General features: G+C 41.0%; 1 protein-coding gene across 1 annotated transcript in view; it reads left to right on the top strand.

The window, feature by feature from the left end:
- Positions 1 to 21,653, top strand: part of F13A1 (coagulation factor XIII A chain) — a 219,582-nt gene that overhangs the window by 114,415 nt on the left and 83,514 nt on the right. The window contains exons 8-9 of the mRNA XM_040353671.1: positions 5,891 to 6,029; positions 12,848 to 12,951. Coding sequence (XP_040209605.1) covers positions 5,891 to 6,029; positions 12,848 to 12,951 — 243 coding nt within the window. The remainder of the gene's footprint in view (positions 1 to 5,890; positions 6,030 to 12,847; positions 12,952 to 21,653) is intronic.

The following is a 21,653-nucleotide window of genomic DNA, read 5'->3' as shown; positions in this document are numbered from 1 at the left end:
GCCAATTTTGCTTGGATGTGCAGATCATAACATTTTTGTTGGATTTGAACTCAACGTCCAATTTTTGTTTCAATGGTATGGTTTTCGTGCGAAAAAAACATAAGACTACCCGTGCTCAGAAACAAAATAATACATAGAAAATGATTCACCACATTACGTCACTTCTGACGTTGTATTCTGTTGCACGAAAATGTTTGTATTGTGAGTAACCTCTTCACTTTCAACATGAGTCTAGCATGCCACAAAAGACAGATGTCCGGTTGTCCGAAAATCTAAGCATTTGTATGAGGCTTATTTTCTTGATGGTGAAGCTTATCAAGGGTTCCCTGGGACCTAAAGGGGTAAAAAGGGATAAAAAGACTGCTTTATCAATTTCCTATTACTTCTTCCCCAATGACATCTGTCCCCCTTATTTCTTGTCCTTGTGTCACAGGCTATCAGAGGGATCAAAACTCCCCAGTATGAGACAGAAATAGAAATTTCCCCTGACTAAATTTATTCCAACTCTTATCATGCATCTCAAAGGGAGATGGAACCAAATGATAAATATATGGGAAAATGACGAGTTCCCACCAAGTCCAGTGATGCAGCTGTTAAATTCTCACTGTAGAAAACAGGCCCCTTGTCTTTGCACAGATGACTCCAGTTATCAGAAGTGCAAGAGAGGAGGGTGAGAAAACGCTTTGATTTCAGCAATATTGATGCAATCTCAATTGTCCCTGCAGCGCTTCACCTGTTGTCACCACCCTCAGGCCACAGGCTCCAGTACCTATTGGTTTGTGCCCACATGGACTCCTGTGGCTTCAAGAGGAACAAGTTCTTAGAGCAGTCTGCATCAGTATCCTCTTGGAACAATAGTGTAAAGAGCCTATGAGTCTAATTCTACGGCTGTTGCCCTGGACTTCAATTCCCATGATCTTCAGTGTTTTTCATAGAAATCCATAGGCTTTCCTGGCTATAGCTCTCCCCCTGCTGACTGGAGGGGATGGTGCAACATAGTCCAGCATAGCAGTAAAAGGTGAAAGCAAAACTGAGTGTGAAGAGGGCAATGTCATCTGGTTACATATTTTAACTTGCATTTAAAGTAAAATTTTACTTGCTGCCTGAAAACATATTTCTATGATATATATATATATTTTTTATGTACTTCAGACCTAAACAAAGAGCAGTGGTAATGTGTACACTTTCAAACCATGGCCTTTTAATTTGCAAACTTATAACATTCTGAAACAAAGATTGGAGCACCAAACCCAGAGGTTTGAGTCTGAAATTAAGTGAATTCAAAAAATGTATTGAGTACAATAATCAATGCATTTCAGGGGCCTGACATCACCCTCTTCATCAGGCAAACTAAACATTGATTGTTGTAAATAAAATAAATAAAAGGAAAATAATATCATTTGACCAATCTTAAAGTAACATGTGCAAAGGTAAAAATAAATGAATAATAATACTACTACTACTAATAATAATAATAGGAATTAGTTCAATGAAAATAATAATAATAATATCTAAATATAAAAAAGTGTGTGAATGAATACAACATGACAAAAACACATACAATATGAATATCTAATAACTTTAATTAAATATACAAAGTCTTTAAAGTAGTTGAGAACATACAAAATTATAGACACTACTAATGCAGTTATAACTATGCAGGTGCCGTGACTGATTTTGCTTAGTTTCGGGAAAAATCTTTTTTACAAGGTTAAAAAGTTCTGTCATGTGACCATGCCTTTTTTTCTTCCTGATAGTGTAGGGAGTGGGGGGTTACAGGACATTGTGCCTGTATTCCATAGTCTGTTCAGCCTCAGGCAAGATACATTATACGCATGAGTGGTGGGGCGTGTTCAAGAGGAATGCTGTGATTGGGAGGGAGTGTATGTCAGAGGCAGATTGTGATTGGTCAGGAGCTGAACAGACTACCCAAAACAATCTGCATAGTGTCCAGTCCCTCCGAATGGCCAGCCAAAAGATGAAAACTGACCACACTAACAAAGATCAGGTTTTGTGCTTTGTGTGGTCAGATTAGGACAAGGAAGAAAAATGACTGTCAGGATCGACCTGGTACTTCAGATAAAAAAAAGTACATGGAAATGATAGGGACTATGATTTATAAAACACACATATGTAAATGTATACACATATAAAAAAATATGTACGGTAACATACACTTTAAATATAAGGACCTATAAATGAACATACAGGCTAGCATGTGTTCATAAAAAAAGAAAAAAATTATTTATGTTGTAATTTAATAAATAAAATAAAAAATGAATGTTGTCCATAAAACATATTTGACAGTGGATTCACTGGGGTTGGGGAGCATTGCACATGTGCTATTACAAATAAATATGTGCCCCATGAATCTCCTACAGTGGTGATAGATATAGCATTTTTCAATGCTAGTAATAACTAGGGGTGATACTTCATTATGCAGAAATAGGCTGTGGTAGTAATTATATAAATTGGGAGGGAAATTATCTTCTTAGGAAATGCATGAAAGTGAGAGCAATGAAGTAGTGTGTTACCTTAGCAGACTGTGAAGTTCACAGTGTGGAATTCAAGACAAAAATGATATATCTGAAGGATAAATTAGGCTACAGTGAGAACATTGAACCTGCTGTAAAGTAAAGGGCATAATGGAATGCACTCTGTACTGAAACATGTGGGTATCTACTACAACACAGTAACATTCAGCCTCTGGTTAAAGACATAACAAGCTGTGCTGAAGTGCAAAAACCAAAAGGGGACCAGTCTGTCATCCTTGGAGGGAAGTGGGAGGGCATTCTGGAGGGAGGTGAGCTGATGGGTAGAACTTGGGGGGCAGTATCCAGCTATGAAGTAGAATGGGACAGAACCTGGACCAGGGGTCTATGCAGGATGGGTCACTGGCTGACAGGAGTTGGCATGGGTTTGGTACAATCTTCAAGGTGGGGGACATTGCTGAAAAGTGCAATCGGAGCTCCCAGACCAGTGATGGCCAACCTCGGCACCTGTGTTGGAACTATATTCCCCATGATGTTCATGCACTCTGCAGTATAGTTGAGCATCATGGGAAATGTACAGTAGTTCCAAAACATCTGGGGTGCCAGCAAATGACTTGTGTACTGGCAATTGAGGATGAATGGAACACTTAGATATGTATACCTCCAGGGATATGGAAGTATCTGGGGATCACACCAATGCAAAGGAGACACTAATTTAAACATAATACTATCATCTATCTATAACTTCAGGTTCCAGAGAAAATGTTCTACCAGAGCTTTTCATTTCCAAGTGATACAGTGTAGAAGAATATATTAAAGGGGTTGTAAAGGTACATGTTTTTCACCTTAATGCATTCTATGCATTAAGGTGAAAAAACATCAGAGGATTAGCCCCCCCCCTCGTTTACTTACCTGACCCCTCGAAAGTCCCGCGTCATGAACGCTCTGGCTTCTTGGCCGGGCTTCTCGGCTCATTCATTGGTTGATTGATAGCACCACAGTCATTGGCTCTCACTGCTGTCAATCAAATCAATGATGTGGCGCGCCGGGGGGCGGGCCGAGTGATACAGTCGGCGGCTATAGTCGCCAGCTGTATCACGGGAGCGTGCTCGCAAGCTAACCCGCTTGGGAGAGAACTTCCCATGAAGGGGGTTAGCTGATGCGGGGAGGACCCGAGACAGCCGCCGAGGGACCCCAGAAGACCAGGATCGGGGCCACTCTGTGCAAAACGAGCTGCACAGTAGAAGTTGTTATTTAAAAAAAAAACGGGAACCTTTAGTGTCCCTTTAAAGTAGGGTTGTCCCAATACCGATACCAGTATCGGTATCGGGACCGATGCCGAGTATTTGCGGGAGTACTTGTACTCCCGCAAATACCCCCGATACCTATATAGAATACTTGAAAAACTAACACCCACCCCCCCGCCGCCGCTGCTGACGCAAGGAATGCCGCCGCCGACCCCGTTGCATACCGCAACAACGCCGCTGCCGTATGGGTTAAACAGCGTGCGGGGAATATCACAGCTTTCATTTGAATAGCTGTAGTATTCCCGCTGCGCCGCGTATAGACACTCCCCCTTGCTCGGTATCTGTCCAATCCCGAGCAAGGGGGAGTGTCTATACGCGGTGCAGCGGGAATACTACAGCTATTCAAATTAAAGCTGTGATGTTCCCCGCACGCTGTTTAACCCATGCGGCGGCGGCATCAAGGTATGGGGGACATGGCTGCATATAGGGGGGACATGGCTGCATATAGGGGGGACATGGCTGGATTTATGGGGGACATGGCTGCATATAGGGGGGACATGGCTGGATTTATGGGGGACATGGCTGCATATAGGGGGGACATGGCTGGATTTATGGGGGACATGGCTACATATAGGGGGGACATGGCTACATATAGGGGGGACATGGCTGCATATAGGGGGGACATGGCTGCATATAGGGGGGACATGGCTGCATATAGGGGGGACATGGCTGCATATGTGGGGGGACATGGCTGCATATGTGGGGGGACATGGCTGCATATGTGGGGGGACATGGCTGCATACATGGGGGACATTGCTGCATATGTGGGGGGACATTGCTGCATATGTGGGGGGACATGGCTGCATACATGGGGGACATTGCTGCATATGTGGGGGGACATGGCTGCATATGTGGGGGGACATGGCTGCATATGTGGGGGGACATGGCTGCATATGTGGGGGACATGGCTGCATATGTGGGGGACATGGCTGCATATGTGGGGGACATGGCTGCATTTGGGGACACATTTAAAAAAAAGTATCGGTATTCGGTATCGGCGAGTACTTGAAAAAAAGTATCGGTACTTGTACTCGGTCCTAAAAAAGTGGTATCGGGACAACCCTACTTTAAAGTCACAGTATTCAGTTTAAACTGCATAAAGAAAAACACAAATAATATATAACTATACATTGTTATTTTCCAATTTGTCTAATAGATCACTTGTCAAGCATTAGGTGTGCTGCCTGCTGTTTCAAAGTTCTAGACACTAAAGTAATCCTCTCAGTCATTTTTATTAAACAGACTGTGCACAAGTGTCGCTGTATGCCTGTACAAATATACTGTATGACAAAGATAAAACAAAAATATGTATTAATTAAATGTAATGTATTTATATAAAGTAGAACTAAATATAAGCTGTAATCAATGGCAACCCAAAGAAGAAGCAGAATTACTGTTCATTTCAGGGCTTTCAGATATTCTCCTGTCAAAGCATCTAATAAGATGAGATTCACTGCTCCCTATCATTTTGGCACGTACTCCAATAAAAGATTGACAGCACAGTCAGCCTGGGGGAAAACACAGCTTTTAATAGCTCCTTTTGCCTAAACTTTTTTTTATGGTCAGAATATGATAGTGAAGCTTTGTAGTTTTAAGTTGGAGTGTAGTTATATATAGTTTAGAAACTAACTTTAAAGTACAATATATTAAATTTAAATTAGCTTTTTTTGTAAACGTGAACATTATGGGGGCTATTTACTAAAGGCAAATCCGCTTTTGCTCTACAAGTGCAAAGTGCACCTGAAATTGAACTGAAAGTGCACTTGGAAGTGCAATCGCTGTAGATCCGAGGGGGTCATGCATGGAAAATAAAAAACAGCATTTTAGCTTGCGCATGATTGGATGATAAAATCAGCAGAGCTTCCCCATCCCCTTTCAGATCTACCCTTCAGATTTACAGCGAATGCACTTCCAAGTGCATTTTCAGTGCAATTTCAAGTGTACTTTGCACTTGTAGTTTGCACTTGTAGTGCAAAGTGGATTTGCCTTTAGTAAATAACCCCCTGTGTCTGATTTATTTGAGAACTTTGAATGCATATTAATGTCATACATCTAAATATTTAATTTATTAGTAGATTTTTGTTTCCACAGTTCTGCGATGTCTTGGAATTCCTGCACGACTTGTCACCAATTATTTCTCTGCTCATGACAATGATGCTAATCTACAAACTGATGTCTACTTGGACGAAGATGGGAAAACGAATACTTCCCTCACCAAGGACAGCATCTGGTGAGTAAGGACAGCTTAAATCCAGGCATAACATTTCTTGAGTTGAGTGGTAAAGGATAAGAATCTCTTTTCGATTTTTATTTTATTTATGTCCATTTCCCTATTAGGGTAATTTCCTCTTACTTTCTGCTCCAGTAACTTTGAGTCCGAGAAACAGAAATAGATGATAAATCTCTCTAATAGGGGCACAGACAACAACAAAAACACAATGGGGGTTATTTACGGAAGGCAAATACACTTTGCACTACAAGTACAAACTACAAGTGCAAAGTGCACTTGAAATTGCACTGAAAGTACACTTGGAAGTGCAGTCGCTGGAGATCTGAGGGGGACATGCAAGGAAAATAAAAAAACTTTCAGTGCAATTTTAAGTGCACTTTGCAGTGCAAAGTGGATTTGCCTTTCGTAAATAACCCTCATTGTTTGGTAGAGTGGATAAAGGTTAGGTTTTCATTACTGTGTTTGCCTACCTGTCCCAATGACATCCATGCTCATTATTCCTTGTCCTGGTACCACAGGAGTGTCACTGGGACAGACAATGAGGGGAAATCTCCTCAGTAGAGTTAGTGCAGTGGTGGACTGTCCCTCAGTGTCATCATGTCCAATGCAGTGCAAGGCTATGCGCCATGCAGGGCCAAGCCTTATAGCACAGAGGACTTGGTAAGTAGATCTTCCTAAAACAGACCTACGTTACTTACCAGTAACGTTTCTAGGAACCTTCCAGGATGGCAGGACTAAAGTAGGCCTGGCATCCTGGAAGGTGATAGGAGAAAGAGCAATTAAAGTGGAGTTCCACCCATAAATATAACATTACATCAGTAGTTTTAAAAAAATGTCATTAGTCCTTTACGAATTTTTTTTTTTTTTATGCCTTCAAAGTGTTGTTGCTAGGCAGAATAGTTAATCTTCCCACTTCCTGCACCAGGTGCTTAATGCTTCCTAACCTACACCGCACAGACTCCTGGGAATGTAGTGGGTGTAACTTTCCAGGAGTCTGTGCACTCCCCAGTCTCAAAGAATCATGTGACTTGGACAGCATAGGTGCTGAAACCTGATCTGACACTGCTTGTGCAGCACTGAGCATGTGCGAGATCTGTAAGGCTGAAATCCAGGAAGTCATACAGTCTGGCTTCATGATGCCCACAGTTAAGATGGCCCCAGTCAATTTCTATTTTATAAAGTGTCTAAATGCTGTAACAACCTAACAAAACGGACCTTAGTTTACAGACTAACTTTACTAGAATACATTAAGCTTGTGTATTACAGGGGTATTTATATTTAAAAAGTGAAATTGTGGCCGGAACTCCGCTTTAACACTTGTTGTGCACATGCAGTCCCACTGCAATGGATAATTTGTATGTTTCCTGGAGTTAAAATATTATGTTAAGAATTTTTTGTTAACTGTTATTAACCCTTTGAAAATAGGATTATTGTGAAGCAATACATAGAACTGAGAATGTCTTTGCTCCATTGTGTAGATTTTACCTTCACTTCCTGTCCAGGAGATTAAAGAGCAAGTGAGAGGAAATCCCTCCAAAGTGAGGATAATCTCCCTCTTAGACAGTTGTCACAGAAACAGGGGTTCTCATTGAAAGATTTACCCTTACCTCCTGTTTTTGTGACCAGTGTAATATTTTGGACTTTTCATCACCTTCTGTTCCAGTAACAATGGTCATCTGGACAACTTTGTGAGGGTAAGTCTTGTCAGTGGAGTCATAGACAGAAATAAAAATCTAAAAAGTTCTAACCATTCTCTTCTTTTTTAAAAGCTAAAATATAAAATTTAGGCTAGATAAACACCGTAATACCCTTCTACTTGTGGTATAGTCAGTTGAGCCTTCACCACCCCATTATAAAATGTTGGCACCAAAGAGATCTCAATATGCCTTATGTACACTAGGATTAAAGAGATATTTTAGGGCCTTCTCCCACTCAGCATATTGAAATAATTGAAATAATAATGTTTCTCATCTGTATAATCCCTAGCAGGAGCCTAAATCCTGCCAAAACTGTTATGCCGCGTACACACAACCGTTTTTCATGTCATGGAAAAAAAATAAGTTTTTCTCGACATGATTCCTCTCAATCCTGACTTGCATACACACGACCGTGATAAAAAATGCTCGAGCATAGCGTGGTGACGTACAACGGCACTATAAAGGGGAAGTTCCATTTGAATGGCGCTACCCCTTGGGCTGATTATGCTAATTTCCCATATCATAACTTGCTTCTGCGGGTTATTTCCCCGTCGTTAAAGAGTACACATGACCTTTTTTCACGTCAAGAAAAAGGACAACATGAAAAACAACGAGGAAAAATAGAGCATGTTCTAAATTTGTAATGCCCATGGAAAAATGCTCTGGAGCCTACACACAACCGTTTTTACGACCAATTAAAAAATGGCATTATCTTCGTCATGAAAAACGGTTATGTGTACGCGGCTTCAGTTTCCAGAAGAGAGGGTATGAGTTGGAACTTTTCTCATGTTTCTATTGTGTTTTTGTCAGGTAGATCTCCTCTTTTCATGTGTCCCTGTAACACCAGTAAAATAAATAAAGGATACAGGTTTCACCAGGATAGGAAGATATAAAGGACAACCAAAACCATTAAAGATGTTTAACCCCTCCCAACTCTACTAAATAAATGTACTTTGCTTTTTGTCTCTGTCTCCATATTAAAGATATTTCATGATATCCTATCTTTTTGGCATACCTTGGCCAGGAAGAAAAGGTAATTCTCCCTAATAGAGACACAGTAATAAAAACATAAATTGGCTTCTCACCCTTCCCTACTCCATTGAAAAACAAACCCTAGGTACAATCTCACTCATAATATAGATATTGAAGTATACATAAAGCCAAAAAAAATAGAAAATGTTCTTTAATTTGGTTTGAGTGGTAATTTAAGTACACATGATCGGTTCGTCTGATGAAATCGTTTTTTTTATCCATCGGTGAAAAAAAATAGAACCTGTTTTAAATTTTACTTATGTGTCAGGTAACCTGTGGCCAGGTGACAAGTGCACCCCATTGGGGTCAGGGATGCACCACAGGGTAGTGAACCCTATAGCCGACTGCTGCTATCAGAGAGGAAGCGTGAACCCAAGATTCCCCAGGACGCGGAGTCTAAGACCCAGCTTTGTGTTCACCAGAGCCTCTAGTGGTGAGGATGGCCTTCGCCGCAGCTGGATCCAGGGATCCCCTAGGTCACGCTCCGCAGGGAGAGAGGGGAAGCAGCAAGCAGGACAAGCGATAGTGATGGGTAAGCCGAGGTCAGGGCAACAGGCAGACAAGGGTAACCAAGGGAAAGGCAAAAGGTCAGGGTCACAGGCAAACAGGAGAAGTCAGGGACGAGCCAAAAACGGTACACAGGAAGGTAATCATACCACACTGCAGACAGGAACTAAAGCTAACAACACGGTTGAACAGCACTGCAGACCTGTAGTGCAACAGTTAATATAGACTTCCTGGGATGACCTGGGTGGGGCCATACAGGAAGGAGAGGTGATAAAAAGGCAACCAGAACAGAGTCAGGCCTCTAATGAACAGATGGAGACAGGTAAGCTGCCAGACTTTATTGCATATCCATGACATTATGGTTAAAAAAACGATAGAAAAAAACGATCGTCTGTGGGGAAATCCATCGGTCAAAAATCCATGCATGCTCAGAATCAAGTTGACGCATACTCGGAAGCATTGAACTTAATTTTTCTCAGCACGTGGTAGTGTTTTACATCACCGCGTTGGACACGATCAGATTTTTAACCAATGGTGTGTAGGCAAGATTGATGAAAGTCAGCTTCATCGGATATCCGATGAAAAAATCCACTGGATTAAATTCCATCAGATATCCGATCGTGTGTACAGGGCTTTAGACATTTATTTAGGCTTGTTTGTGTCCCTGCTGAGGGAATTTATAGCTAGATTCAGTAAGAGTTAGGCCGGCGTATCAGTAGATACGCCGACCTAACTCGGAATCTGCGCCGACCTAAGTTTAAGTGTATTCTCAAACAGAGATACACTTAAACCTATCTAAGATACGATGGCTTGCGCCGTCCTATCTTAGGGTGCAATATTTAGGCTGGCCGCTAGGTGGCGCTTCCATTGCGGTCGGCGTAGAATATGTAAATCACTAAATACGCCTATTCACGAACGTACGCCCGGCCGACGCAGTACAGATACGCCATTTACGTAACGCATTATCAGGCCTAAAGTTATTCCATCAAATAGCTGGAATAGTAATGTTAAGTATGGCCGCCGAAAATTTTACGTTGCTTGCGTAAGTCGTCCGTGAATAGGGTTTTACGTAATTTACGTCCACGTCAAAATCAATAGGACCGTGCGGCATACTTTGCCGCAATGCACACTGGGATATGTAGGCGGACAGCGCATGCGCCGTTCATAAAATGCGTCAATCACGTCAGGTCAAGCGCCATTAACATAAAACACGCCCCCTCAGCTAAATTTGAATTAGACGCCATTACGCCCGCCCGATTTACGCTACGCCGCCGTAACTTAGCAGGCAAGTACTTTGTGAATCATGTACTTGCCTTGCTAACTTACGGCGGCGTAGTGTAAACGTGCTACGCTACAGCGCCGCAAAGTTAGGACGCCCTCTCTGAATCTAGCTATTTACGTTGTTTGCGTAAGTCGTCCGTGAATAGGGTTTTACATCATTTACGTCCACGTCAAAATCAATAGGACCGTGCGGCGTACTTTGCCGCAATGCACACTGGGATATGTAGGCGGACGACGCATGCGCCGTTCATAAAATATGTCAATCACGTCAGGTCAAGCGCCATTAACATAAAACACGCCCCCTCAGCTAAATTTGAATTAGGCGCCATTACGCCCGCCCGATTTACGCTATGCCGCCGTAACTTAGCAGGCAAGTACTTTGTGAATCATGTACTTGCCTCGCTAACTTACAGCGGCATAGTGTAAACACGATACGCTACGCCGCCGCAAAGTTAGGACGCCCTCTCTGAATCTAGCTATTACTCTGTATATTTGTCCTAGTGACCATCATTTTCAATAGGAAAAAAATTGTAGGGCTGTCCCTAGAGCAGGAAATAAGAGAAAATCATCTAATAGGGACACATGCTACGGTGACAGCAGTCTTAGCAAGGTTCCTTTCACTTTGGAGAGAATTACACTTCTTGTTGTGTCGAGATTGAAGTGAAGTCTTCACTTCACTTTAAGACACAAACAGCAAACAAAAATAAATACTGTCAGGGGATTTAAAAATGTCCTTCCCTATCTAAACATACACTTTAACGGTAAAGTGAGACAAGTTTTAGGCAAGCTTGCACTGGTAACCTGATTGTAGACTATGCATGATGATGATGTGATGACATCTGTCATGGCAAGGGGGGGACATCTTTTCTTCTGGTTCTATAATGGAATTACAGACATATAGAAAATTAGGTGGGCACACCTGTACCTAGTGACCAGTAATGTTTATTTGTTTCCTCTCTTATAAGGTGTTTAAAACTGTATCAACAATATACCACGCTCTCATATTCAGTCTCATGATTTTCTGAGAGTTTTTGTCTGGATAAAGCAATGTTCTTGCACTGTTTAAAAAATTCAAGATTTGCAGATAGGTTTCCTTAAATTATTCTTTTCGTATGCTAGTGCCTCATTATATTTCTTCATTGACAAGTTTTCCTTGATCCGAGATTTTACTCTTGCTTTGAAATGGCTTGTTAGACAAGCGTTATATCTTCCTGGCTTCTTTCAGTTACTGTTTTTGCCCATTATTAATGAAATGGTCAGAGTTTAACTATTCTGTTTTTTTACTGACATTTTTTATTGCTCATACCATTTGACAAATCAGGAATGAATTAGTAGGTACTTGAGCACTTTATTCACATTTAGCAAGGCTTGAATGGTTTAAAAAGCAAACCTAACTGGATGCCTACAATGGGATATATTTTATATAATTGATGTACACTGAATGACGTGGTTACTAACATTCTACCATACATCAAAAGCTGTACCTTGTGGCAACTTTAGTTTTATCATCCTCTTCTATTGCCATTGACAGGCTACTAAACTTAACAAAAGTTGGAAACCAAGTAGCATGTAAGTTTTACTTAAATAACGATTCTTATCATTAACCCCTTTCCACCCAGCCCCAGCATCCCTTTATCGTGGTCTTAAGGTCCAGGAGAGCAGGAAGGGACTGACCAATCATGTGACCACTGTGATTTGCTGCCACAGTGTTCACACAATTTGGAGAAGACTACATTCTAAATAGATGCTGGTAGTGTAGATGGGTGGGGAAAGTAGTAATTTTAAATACAAAAGTAAGGATCTTGAGGAGCCCCTGACGGTGGTTCACAATTGAGTTATATTTGGTACAAATTGCTGTACGAGACTTCATTTTTTAGAATAGCAGCCTTGCTAGTGACACCCTTTGTTGATTAAAAGGTGTTTGCAAATATTCATTATTTTGAAAAATAATTTGCTGATTATGAATATTTGCTTTAATTCTTTTCACCTTTAGAGTTAATCTGGCATGGCCTCACACCAAAGTTCTGACCTTTGACAGTTGAATAGCACAGACAGGGCTTCAAGGTGGTGGTGGAGTCTTGCAGAAAACTGAAGACCTTATGTATAGCGCCATTAAAGGGCTATGGGGCTTTTACCTGAAGACTAACAATGTACTAACAGGCACCCCAACGTGCCTGTAATGTTGCAGTGTTGGTACTTTAAGTCTGTTGCATATTTAATAAAGTTTTGTTTTGTTTTTAAAATTAATTGAATACCATGAGTGCTAAGAGTACTTTAAAATGCATATTTTGCTCTATCAAGGAATTATCATTGCTGGAATGAGGCTTGGATGACCCGACCAGATCTTCCAGTTGGTTTTGGAGGATGGCAGGCAGTAGATGCCACACCACAGGAGACTAGTGATGGTAATTTCCTTCTTTCTGTGTATTTTCTTATATGTTATGTTATGTCTATATCATGAACTGCAAGACTGTGTGGTCAGACAGTATTGCAATATACCCTCTACATGTAATTTATTTTTTTACAGCAGTTGCTTAGCATGGAGGCTGACTTTACTATCTGACATACATAGCCTAATCTGAAGATGTCAGCAAATCTATACATGAAACACAAGAATTGCAAAGAATACTTTCAAGTGAATGTAAAAAAAAAAAAAGTATCCAATACATTTTCATCTCTAGTTTTGTGTGTGGATTAAAGTGGAGGTTCACCTGGAAATGACAATTTTTAACCTTAGATTGATGCTCATTTTGTCTAGGGGAATCGGGTAGTTTTTTTAAAATCAAAGCTGTACTTACCGTTTTAGAGAGCGATCTTCTCCGCCGCTTCCGGGTACTGGGCGTTCCTATTTGATTGACAGTCTTCCGACAGGCTTCCGACAGTCGCATCCATCGCGTCACGATTTTCCGAAAGTAGCCGAACGTCGGTGCGCAGGCGCCGTATAGAGCCGAACCGACGTTCAGCTTCTTTCGGCTACTCGTGACGCGATGGATGTAACCATCAGAAGCCTGTCGGAAGACTGTCAATCAAGAAGGAACGCCCAGTCCCGAAGACCATACCCGTAAGCGGCGGAGAAGATCGCTCTCTAAAACGGTAAGTACAGCTTCGATTTTAAAAAAACTAGCCGATTCCCCTAGACAAAATGAGCATCAATCTAAGGTTAAAATTTTTTTTTTAGGGTGAACTCCCGCTTTAATAATTAAAATAATATCAGCTCTTATGAATATTCACACAACATTTTTTCATAGAAAAACACAAAAAAAGTTAGATAGCCTTTGTTCTTTAATTTAAGATTAGCATAGTTGCCAAACAGCAATTAAATTGTAGCAAAAATATATTAGCACACATTTGTGTACTTGAACAAAGTTTGCAAAGGCCAGTAAACTGGTAATGCATAGAAATCAACACAACTAACTAAAAGTATTGGGGCTAGGTATAAAACATGTAAATATTTGTACAGTATATATTTTTTTTTTACTAAAACCTAATCAGGCTGAGCAGCCAACAAGAGCCCAACCTAGCACACCATACCCTCAGATTCACAAGTCCTTCAGGTAAATGTCTAAAAACATGTACACATACACTATTGTTGATAAAATAAGGAGCAGGAGTAAGTCTTATGCCGCGTACACACCATCACTTTATGTGATGAAAAAAAATGATGTTTTTAAAACGTCACTTTAATTGACTGTGTGTGGGGGAAAACGTCGTTTTATGTCTTGTAAAAAACGACCAAAAAAAATTGAAGCATGCTTCCATTTTATGTGTCGTTTTTCAAAAGTGCACTTTTTACTTCACAGAAATTGACCGTGTGTAGCAAAAAACGTTGTTTTCTAAGACGTTTTTTCATCCACGCATGCCCAGAAGCTACTTATGAAGCAAGCTTCAATGGTAAAACGTGGTGGAACGTAACCTCACTTTGCAAGAACATTGTGAGAAAAACGATGGTGTGTAGGCAACTTCGTCTTTGAAAATTGAAGTTTCAAAAACGTCATTTTTTACTTCACAGAAAATGTCGTTTTTTTCCATCACATAAAGTGATGGTGTGTATGCGGCATTAGAGCCGGTTCACACTCCCGCGGCACGACTTCGGGGGCGACTCTGCAAGTCGTCCTGAGGAGGACTTCAGAGGCGACCAGCAAAACGACTTCTGTATAGAAGTCAATGCAGGTCCCCCCGAGCCGCCCCCGAAGTCGTACAGGAACCTTTTTCTATTTCTATTAGAACAGTTCCATTGCATTGAATGGGACGTGACTTGTCAGGGGGGCTGAGCCGCCTGACGAGTCGCCCCAGTGTGAACCGGCTCTTATAAGATACTGAAAATAATAGTATTTGCCCCTATTTTTAATATAAAACAAAAAAAAAGCATATTGATACATAACTTGTTGAGAAGACAAGTGTATTCTTACCATCTAAAAGCATGATAACTACTCTATTTACTAAATAAGAATAGGAAATATTATAAGTTCCTGCGAAAATGGTTATTGGAGTGTAACTCAAAAGTGGAATTCAATTTAATTAAAAAGGCATATGCAAAATATCCCTATAGTACTACAAAAATGTTACTATAAGGTAATCAGTGGTTTTGTGTGAGTTTAATTATTTTTCTAATTGTGTCTTAGTAACAAAAAATAAATAAAAATGCTCAGATGCATTTAGATGAAGATGACACTATTAAGATACAGCACTGAAATGTAGCTAGCTTTTTCTAAAGTTGAACTTCAGGCAGATGTAAAAGACACAAATTAATGAATCTGTGTTCATTATTATGTCACTTACTGTAATTTTTATACAAGGAATGTAAGCACCAGAATTTCGTATTAGCCTCTTACAATCCCTGTACAGTGGAGCTGAGACTGAGACAGAAAGAAGCAGCACAAGATGTCAATCAGCTATGCCGCAGTGTTTATTTACTCACAAGAAATATGATGATAGAAGAAGAGAGCAGAGTGAAAGAACGATGACCTAATTAGTGTGCTTCTCCTTTTATTGTCCAGTCACAGGCTGGGGAAGGGGCAAGAACTTGTTATGTATTATTTACCCGTAGAAGAAAAAAAATCAGGTCTCCTGAACTGTAATCTATATGGCAGGGCTGTGTGAATCTCAGAATTGAATGGCAGGTAAAAACTGGTGTCTAATTCTGGTAATTAATAGCAACCAACATGAATTACTTTTTATCACTTATGAGATTTTTTTCAACTTTTAAGATTTTTGGGATGTGAGCATGAGTCATGTTTAAGATATTTGTTTGCACAAGTGTATATTTTCACATATCACTGTTGACACTTTACTTGTTTATACAGTGGATATACACATTTGTCATATGTTAGGGAGAACATTGCTAGTAATAGCATAAAATTCACAGGGTGTATTGATTTGTTTTACAGGTGTTAATTGCAAGTTAATTATTATTACGAGATTTTAGTATTTTTAGATGTGCGCTACTCAGTAAAAAAAATATTGCAGTTAGTTTGCTATGAGTAAGGCCTCATACACACGACCGAGGAACTTGTCGTAAATGAAACACACTATTTTTCTCGACGAGTTCCTTGTTAGGCTTGTCGAGAATCTTGACAAGCTTTCTTTGCATACACACTATCAAGACAAAATCTCATCATTCTCAAACGCGGTGACATAAAACACGTACAACGGCACTATAAAGGGGAAGTTTGATTCCACTGACGCCACCCTTCTGAGCATGTGCGGGTTTCTAAGCATACACACGAACGTGTTTTTCATCGAAAACCAGCCCGACGAGGAAATTGAAACTCCCGATGAGGAAAAACAACTCGTTCCCTTTTATTCTCTTCGAGTTCCACGACAGTTTTCTCGATGAAAAACATACACACAACCGTTTACCTTGGCAAAAAAGCTCTGCCACCAAGTTTCTTGATGGATTCTGTCGAGGAAAACGGCCGTGTGTACGAGGCCTTAGTTTTCTCATTGCTATGATACTGAGTCCAAGCTATGGATCACTCATCATCACTCATCATTCACTCATCATTTAATTTAGGCTACAAATATGTTCTTGCAAAATTTTCTTTTATTGTGCAATACATTTTTATTGAGTTTTCAAAATTCTGTTAGAGACATTTTTAAGTGCAAAATAGCAACAACGAGTAACAATTTTCACTGCAGCAGTATACGGGTTTGATCTACTGGGTCTAGAATTCAAAATAAACATTAGTACAAATCTTTACTATGGAAATGATCACTATAGAAAGAAACAAGAAATAACTCAGTGGTTGAGTGGTCCAAATCCTTACTGTTAGACCAGTGACTTGCTGGAAGAGTTGAGGAAGGACATAAGGAGGGACAGTTGGACCTAAGGAGAAGGATGTGTAGAAGGGCCGTGGTCTAGCTAGGCCTAAAGACCAAATAGGCCGGCATTAAACTTCAGAAGAAAGTGTGTAAACCAGGTGCACCGAATAGAGGAGTATTTTTGCATTATGTCAGACAACCTGTCCTCTGTTTTCTCATACAGAATAGTCTGAGTGATCCTGGATTTAGTTTCAACTATTGAGAGAATGAAAGTTTTCAAAACTTAACAAATCATCTGCTTAGCAGCAGTAAGGACCATACGTTTAAATTGTACTTTAAGGAGTCAAGGATGTCTAACACAAAAAGGGCATATTAAACAGTAAGAGAGCCCACTGATTTAGTAATAAGGGAAAAGATAGTAGCCCAGAATTGCTGAGCCATAGCCTCCATGTATGATAGAAGGTTCCCAGTTGTCCAAATCTCCCAACAAAATTAGGAGAGTGACCAGGTACAAAATGAGAGATTCTGTTGGGTACTAAGTAACCATGCATAATTACTTTGTAATCAGTTTCAACAGCTAGTATGTTATGTGAGCAGAATTTTACTGTCACCTATATTTGAGACCAGTCCCCCACATCTAAGTCTTTCCTCAGATCTGTATTGCATATAAGTTGGGAGCTGAGCTGCTGAGGAAGATGACGCCAAAGCACATATAAGTGATATGATGCCTGGCAAATGTGGGTCATTGTAGCACCACTGCTGAAATGGGGTCAAAAGTAAAGGACCATCAGTGAACGTAATATGATGTTCTATAAAGTATTTTATCTGGAGATATCGATATAGCTCTGTGATTGACAGTTGATAAGTCTCTTATAACAAAGAGAAAGGTATGACCTTAGCGGTCATGAGAAGTTTGGAGATTTGAGTCACCTGCCTAAAAACTAGAAGGGGAATGGAAAGCTAGAAGAAGTGCTGGATTGTTAAGGAAAGACATAGTAAGCTTGCCTGAGGACTGAAGTACAGTGGCATATTCGTTGGCCTCCTAGACCTGCATGGTATGTTTCAACATAGGATTAGAAACCACACGTCTTTCCACTAGATTAAGCCATATAAGGTTATTAATGCAAAAAGGTTTGCATTCCACTGCCTCTAGGGCCACCCAAACTGTGGTTTCTTTGTAGCATGAAATTTAGAGATCTGGGCCAGCTAAGTCAGTTGGTTATATTTAACAATGATTGACTTAAGAAAAGCCTCCAGAAAGTTTTCTTCAAAGGAGACTATCACACCTCAGTAAGGGCTTACAGTTGCTCCAGATAAAGCTAAGTATAAAGCTAAGTATATAGGCCTAGAAAATGTATGCAGGGGTAACAACTCGAAGAACCCTAAAATATTAGAGCAACATAGGAAGAAATGTTAGGTTGCAGCAATTCTCCCTAACCAGGAAAGAGGAAATGTATTCCAAGCAGCTAAGAGAGATTGAAGTTTGCGCGATAAAGGGGAGTCATTATTTGCCTAGAGGTTGGCATAGGAGTCAGCAAGAACGATCCCTAAATCAGGAAGAACATTAAAGTGGTTGTATGGTCTGTTTTGTAACTTTTACCTACAGGTAAACCTATAATAATAAGACTTACCTGTTGGTAAAAAAAATCTCATAAACCTTTACGGTTTAGGAGATATTCCCCTCGCAATGAACCGCTGACTGCAGCAGCGCATGCGCACAGGGGATTCTCAGCTTAAGGCCCGGCAGACGCCGGACCTTGCCGCAAAGAAGTCTCCAGCACACATGTGCAGGAGTGACAACATTGCAGGTCCAGCCACTCACAGCGCTGGAGCCACGATACCCAGAAGACACACCGAGGCAACATGTCGGCTACCTTGGTGTGGACCAAGTAAGTTACAGATGACTCGTTCTAAGGTAAATATTTCATAATGAGCTAGTATGCAGTGCATATTAGCTCATTATGACTTTTGCCCGACAGGTGAGTAAAAAAAAAAAGTTGGGGCTTTACAACCGCTTTAAGAACCCATGGAAAATCATAACAATGGTGGGGCAGGTTTCTTATCTTCTAAAATTGAAAGGTGTATAGCCCCAGGTAGGAGCTTAAATATAAAAACAAAGGTGGTGTGCTAGGTGATCAAGAAACAAGGCGTGAGTGCACCCTGTACCCTATTTAAAGATTCACCAAAGTAGTAATAATATTCCCATCTGGGATGCAGGCTTACCACAGCCTGTAAGAGGACTGGCTTGTTAATGTCAATCCTCTCAGGCACAACCTCCTTATGTTTTCAGAATCTGCCACAGGTCATTCCAATGGGGGCACATATAGGCAAAAGAAAATACTCAATAGTGAAGTAAGACTAAATAAATATCCCACACAATGCCAGGAAAACAGAGCCCCCTTAAGAAAATGCCCGTACAGAAAAACCAAAGTAAATGAACAAGCACGCCCTCAGTCGAAGTCGGAAGTGACGAAACGCGTCAGGGCGTGGCTACATTGGCGCAACACAGGAAGTCTTTCTGCGCTCCACAAGCTGACCATCGGTTACCAGCGATACCAGCGATACAAACACTCGTGCGGCCCCTGGTGCTCGTGGACGGCGGTGACAGCAGAACATTACAGGCTTGATTATTTGTTCATTTACTTTGGTTTTTCTGTACGGGCATTTTCTTAAGGGGGCTCTGTTTTCCTGGCATTGTGTGGGATATTTATTTAGTCTTACTTCACTATTGAGTATTTTCTTTTGCCTATATGTGCCCCCATTGGAATGACCTGTGGCAGATTCTGAAAACATAAGGAGGTTGTGCCTGAGAGGATTGACATTAACAAGCCAGTCCTCTTACAGGCTGTGGTAAGCCTGCATCCCAGATGGGAATATTATTACTACTTTGGTGAATCTTTAAATAGGGTACAGGGTGCACTCACGCCTTGTTTCTTGATCACCTAGCACACCACCTTTGTTTTTATATTTAAGCTCCTACCTGGGGCTATACACTTCTTAGCGCTGTTTTATCATTGAACCACGGTTCCATATTTATTTTGATACTTTGTTTTTATAGCTTTATTGGGTTTCACCCATTTTAAAATATCAGCTTTTTGGATCTTTTTATCAATTTTAATCACTATTGATAAATCCAACACCTATCCTTCACTTCTTTTTCTACACTTGGGATCAGATAATTTATTGTCCGCTGGCGCCGGAAGTGCATTTTAGTCCCATACCTGTCCAGTTTATGCACCTTTATCTTTAAAATTGAAAGATGCCAATAGGGTTATCAGTTGGCTGATTGCTATTGTTCCTTCAAATTAAATCTGGCACTGGGGATTTCCATACAGTGCATAAACATACACCCTCAGGGATTATGAGCATGCATTTTTTATATACTTTTTTTATGAGGATTGTAGAGCCTTATCTGACTACCTTTTCACATTTATAGCCAGCTTATCTAATGGGTGTCACTGGAATAAACTGTAACTCCTGGGAATCCTACTGGGATCCCAAACCTTAGCCCAAACTCATAGATTCAAACTGCAGTCGATGTGCTGGCTAATAAAAAAAGCCACACAGGTGGATTTTCAGTCATTTTAACCACTTTTGGATGTAGATTGTTTTTTATATGCTTGAAAACGTGGTCATCATTACCCCTACAGCTGGGGTGGTGGCACAGTACAACCTGCACAATACTGAATATCAAGAATGAGGGATGAGCTTCGTGTTCGAGTCAAACCCATGTTCGACTCGAACATGGTATGTTCGACCGTTCGTCGAAATACGAACGTTACGGGCCGTTCACGCCAAATTCGAGTGGCGTGTCACGGCCCATAATTCACTGCGGCATCGCAGTGCATTGCTGGCTGATGATTGGCACTATGCACTATGACCCGCATGCTTGGCCAATCACAGCGTGCAAAAAACGGAGAGCCATAATTGGCCAAAGCCATGGTGGCTTTGGCCAATTATGGCTCAGGGGGTTTAGTACATGCCCCACACTATAAAAGACCGCCTGCAGGTCGGCCTTGGGTAGTGTGTTGCGGCGGTGGTTAAAGACAGACAGAGAGAGAGACAGTGTAATTTTTACTAGGTAGATAGAGCAGGCAGGCTAGTCAGTTAAAGTTAGTGTGTAGAGGATATATATGCATCCCAGGTGTTGTAAATATATTTATACACTGTATAGTTTAGCTAGATCAGCTATTCCTAATTTACTGGCAGGTAGGTGATTGTGCTAGCTGCAGTATTCTCACGTGGTGTATTGCCTGTGTCCTCTGCAGTGTGCACCATATAGCTACGTGGTGTGTGTACTGCCTTTGTCCTCTGTAGTTTGCACCTAAAGCTACTTGGCGTGTACTGCCCGTGTGCTCTGTAGTTTGCACCTAAAGCTACTTGGTGTGTACTGCACGTGTCCTCTGTAGTTTGCACCTAAAGCTACTTGGCGTGTACTGCCCGTGTGCTCTGTAGTTTGCACCTAAAGCTACTTGGTGTGTACTGCACGTGTCCTCTGTAGTTTGCACCTAAAGCTACTTTGTGTGTACTGCACGTGTCCTCTGTAGTTTGCACTTAAAGCTACTTGGTGAGTACTGCACGTGTCCTCTGTAGTTTGCACCTAAAGCTACTTGGTGTGTACTGCACGTGTCCTCTGTAGTTTGCGCCTAAAGCTACTTGGTGTGTACTGCACGTGTCCTCTGTAGTTTGCGCCTAAAGTTACTTGGTGTGTACTGCCCGTGTCCTCTGTAGTTTGCACCTAAAGCTGCTTGGTGTGTACTGCACATGTCCTCTGTAGTTTGCACATAAAGCTACTTGGTGTGTACTGCCCATGTCCTCTGTAGTTTGCACCTAAAGCTACTTGGTG

Source organism: Rana temporaria, chromosome 5 (assembly GCF_905171775.1).
Source record: "Rana temporaria chromosome 5, aRanTem1.1, whole genome shotgun sequence".
NCBI lineage: Eukaryota > Metazoa > Chordata > Amphibia > Anura > Ranidae > Rana > Rana temporaria.
This window is presented reverse-complemented; position numbering and strand designations above follow the sequence as displayed.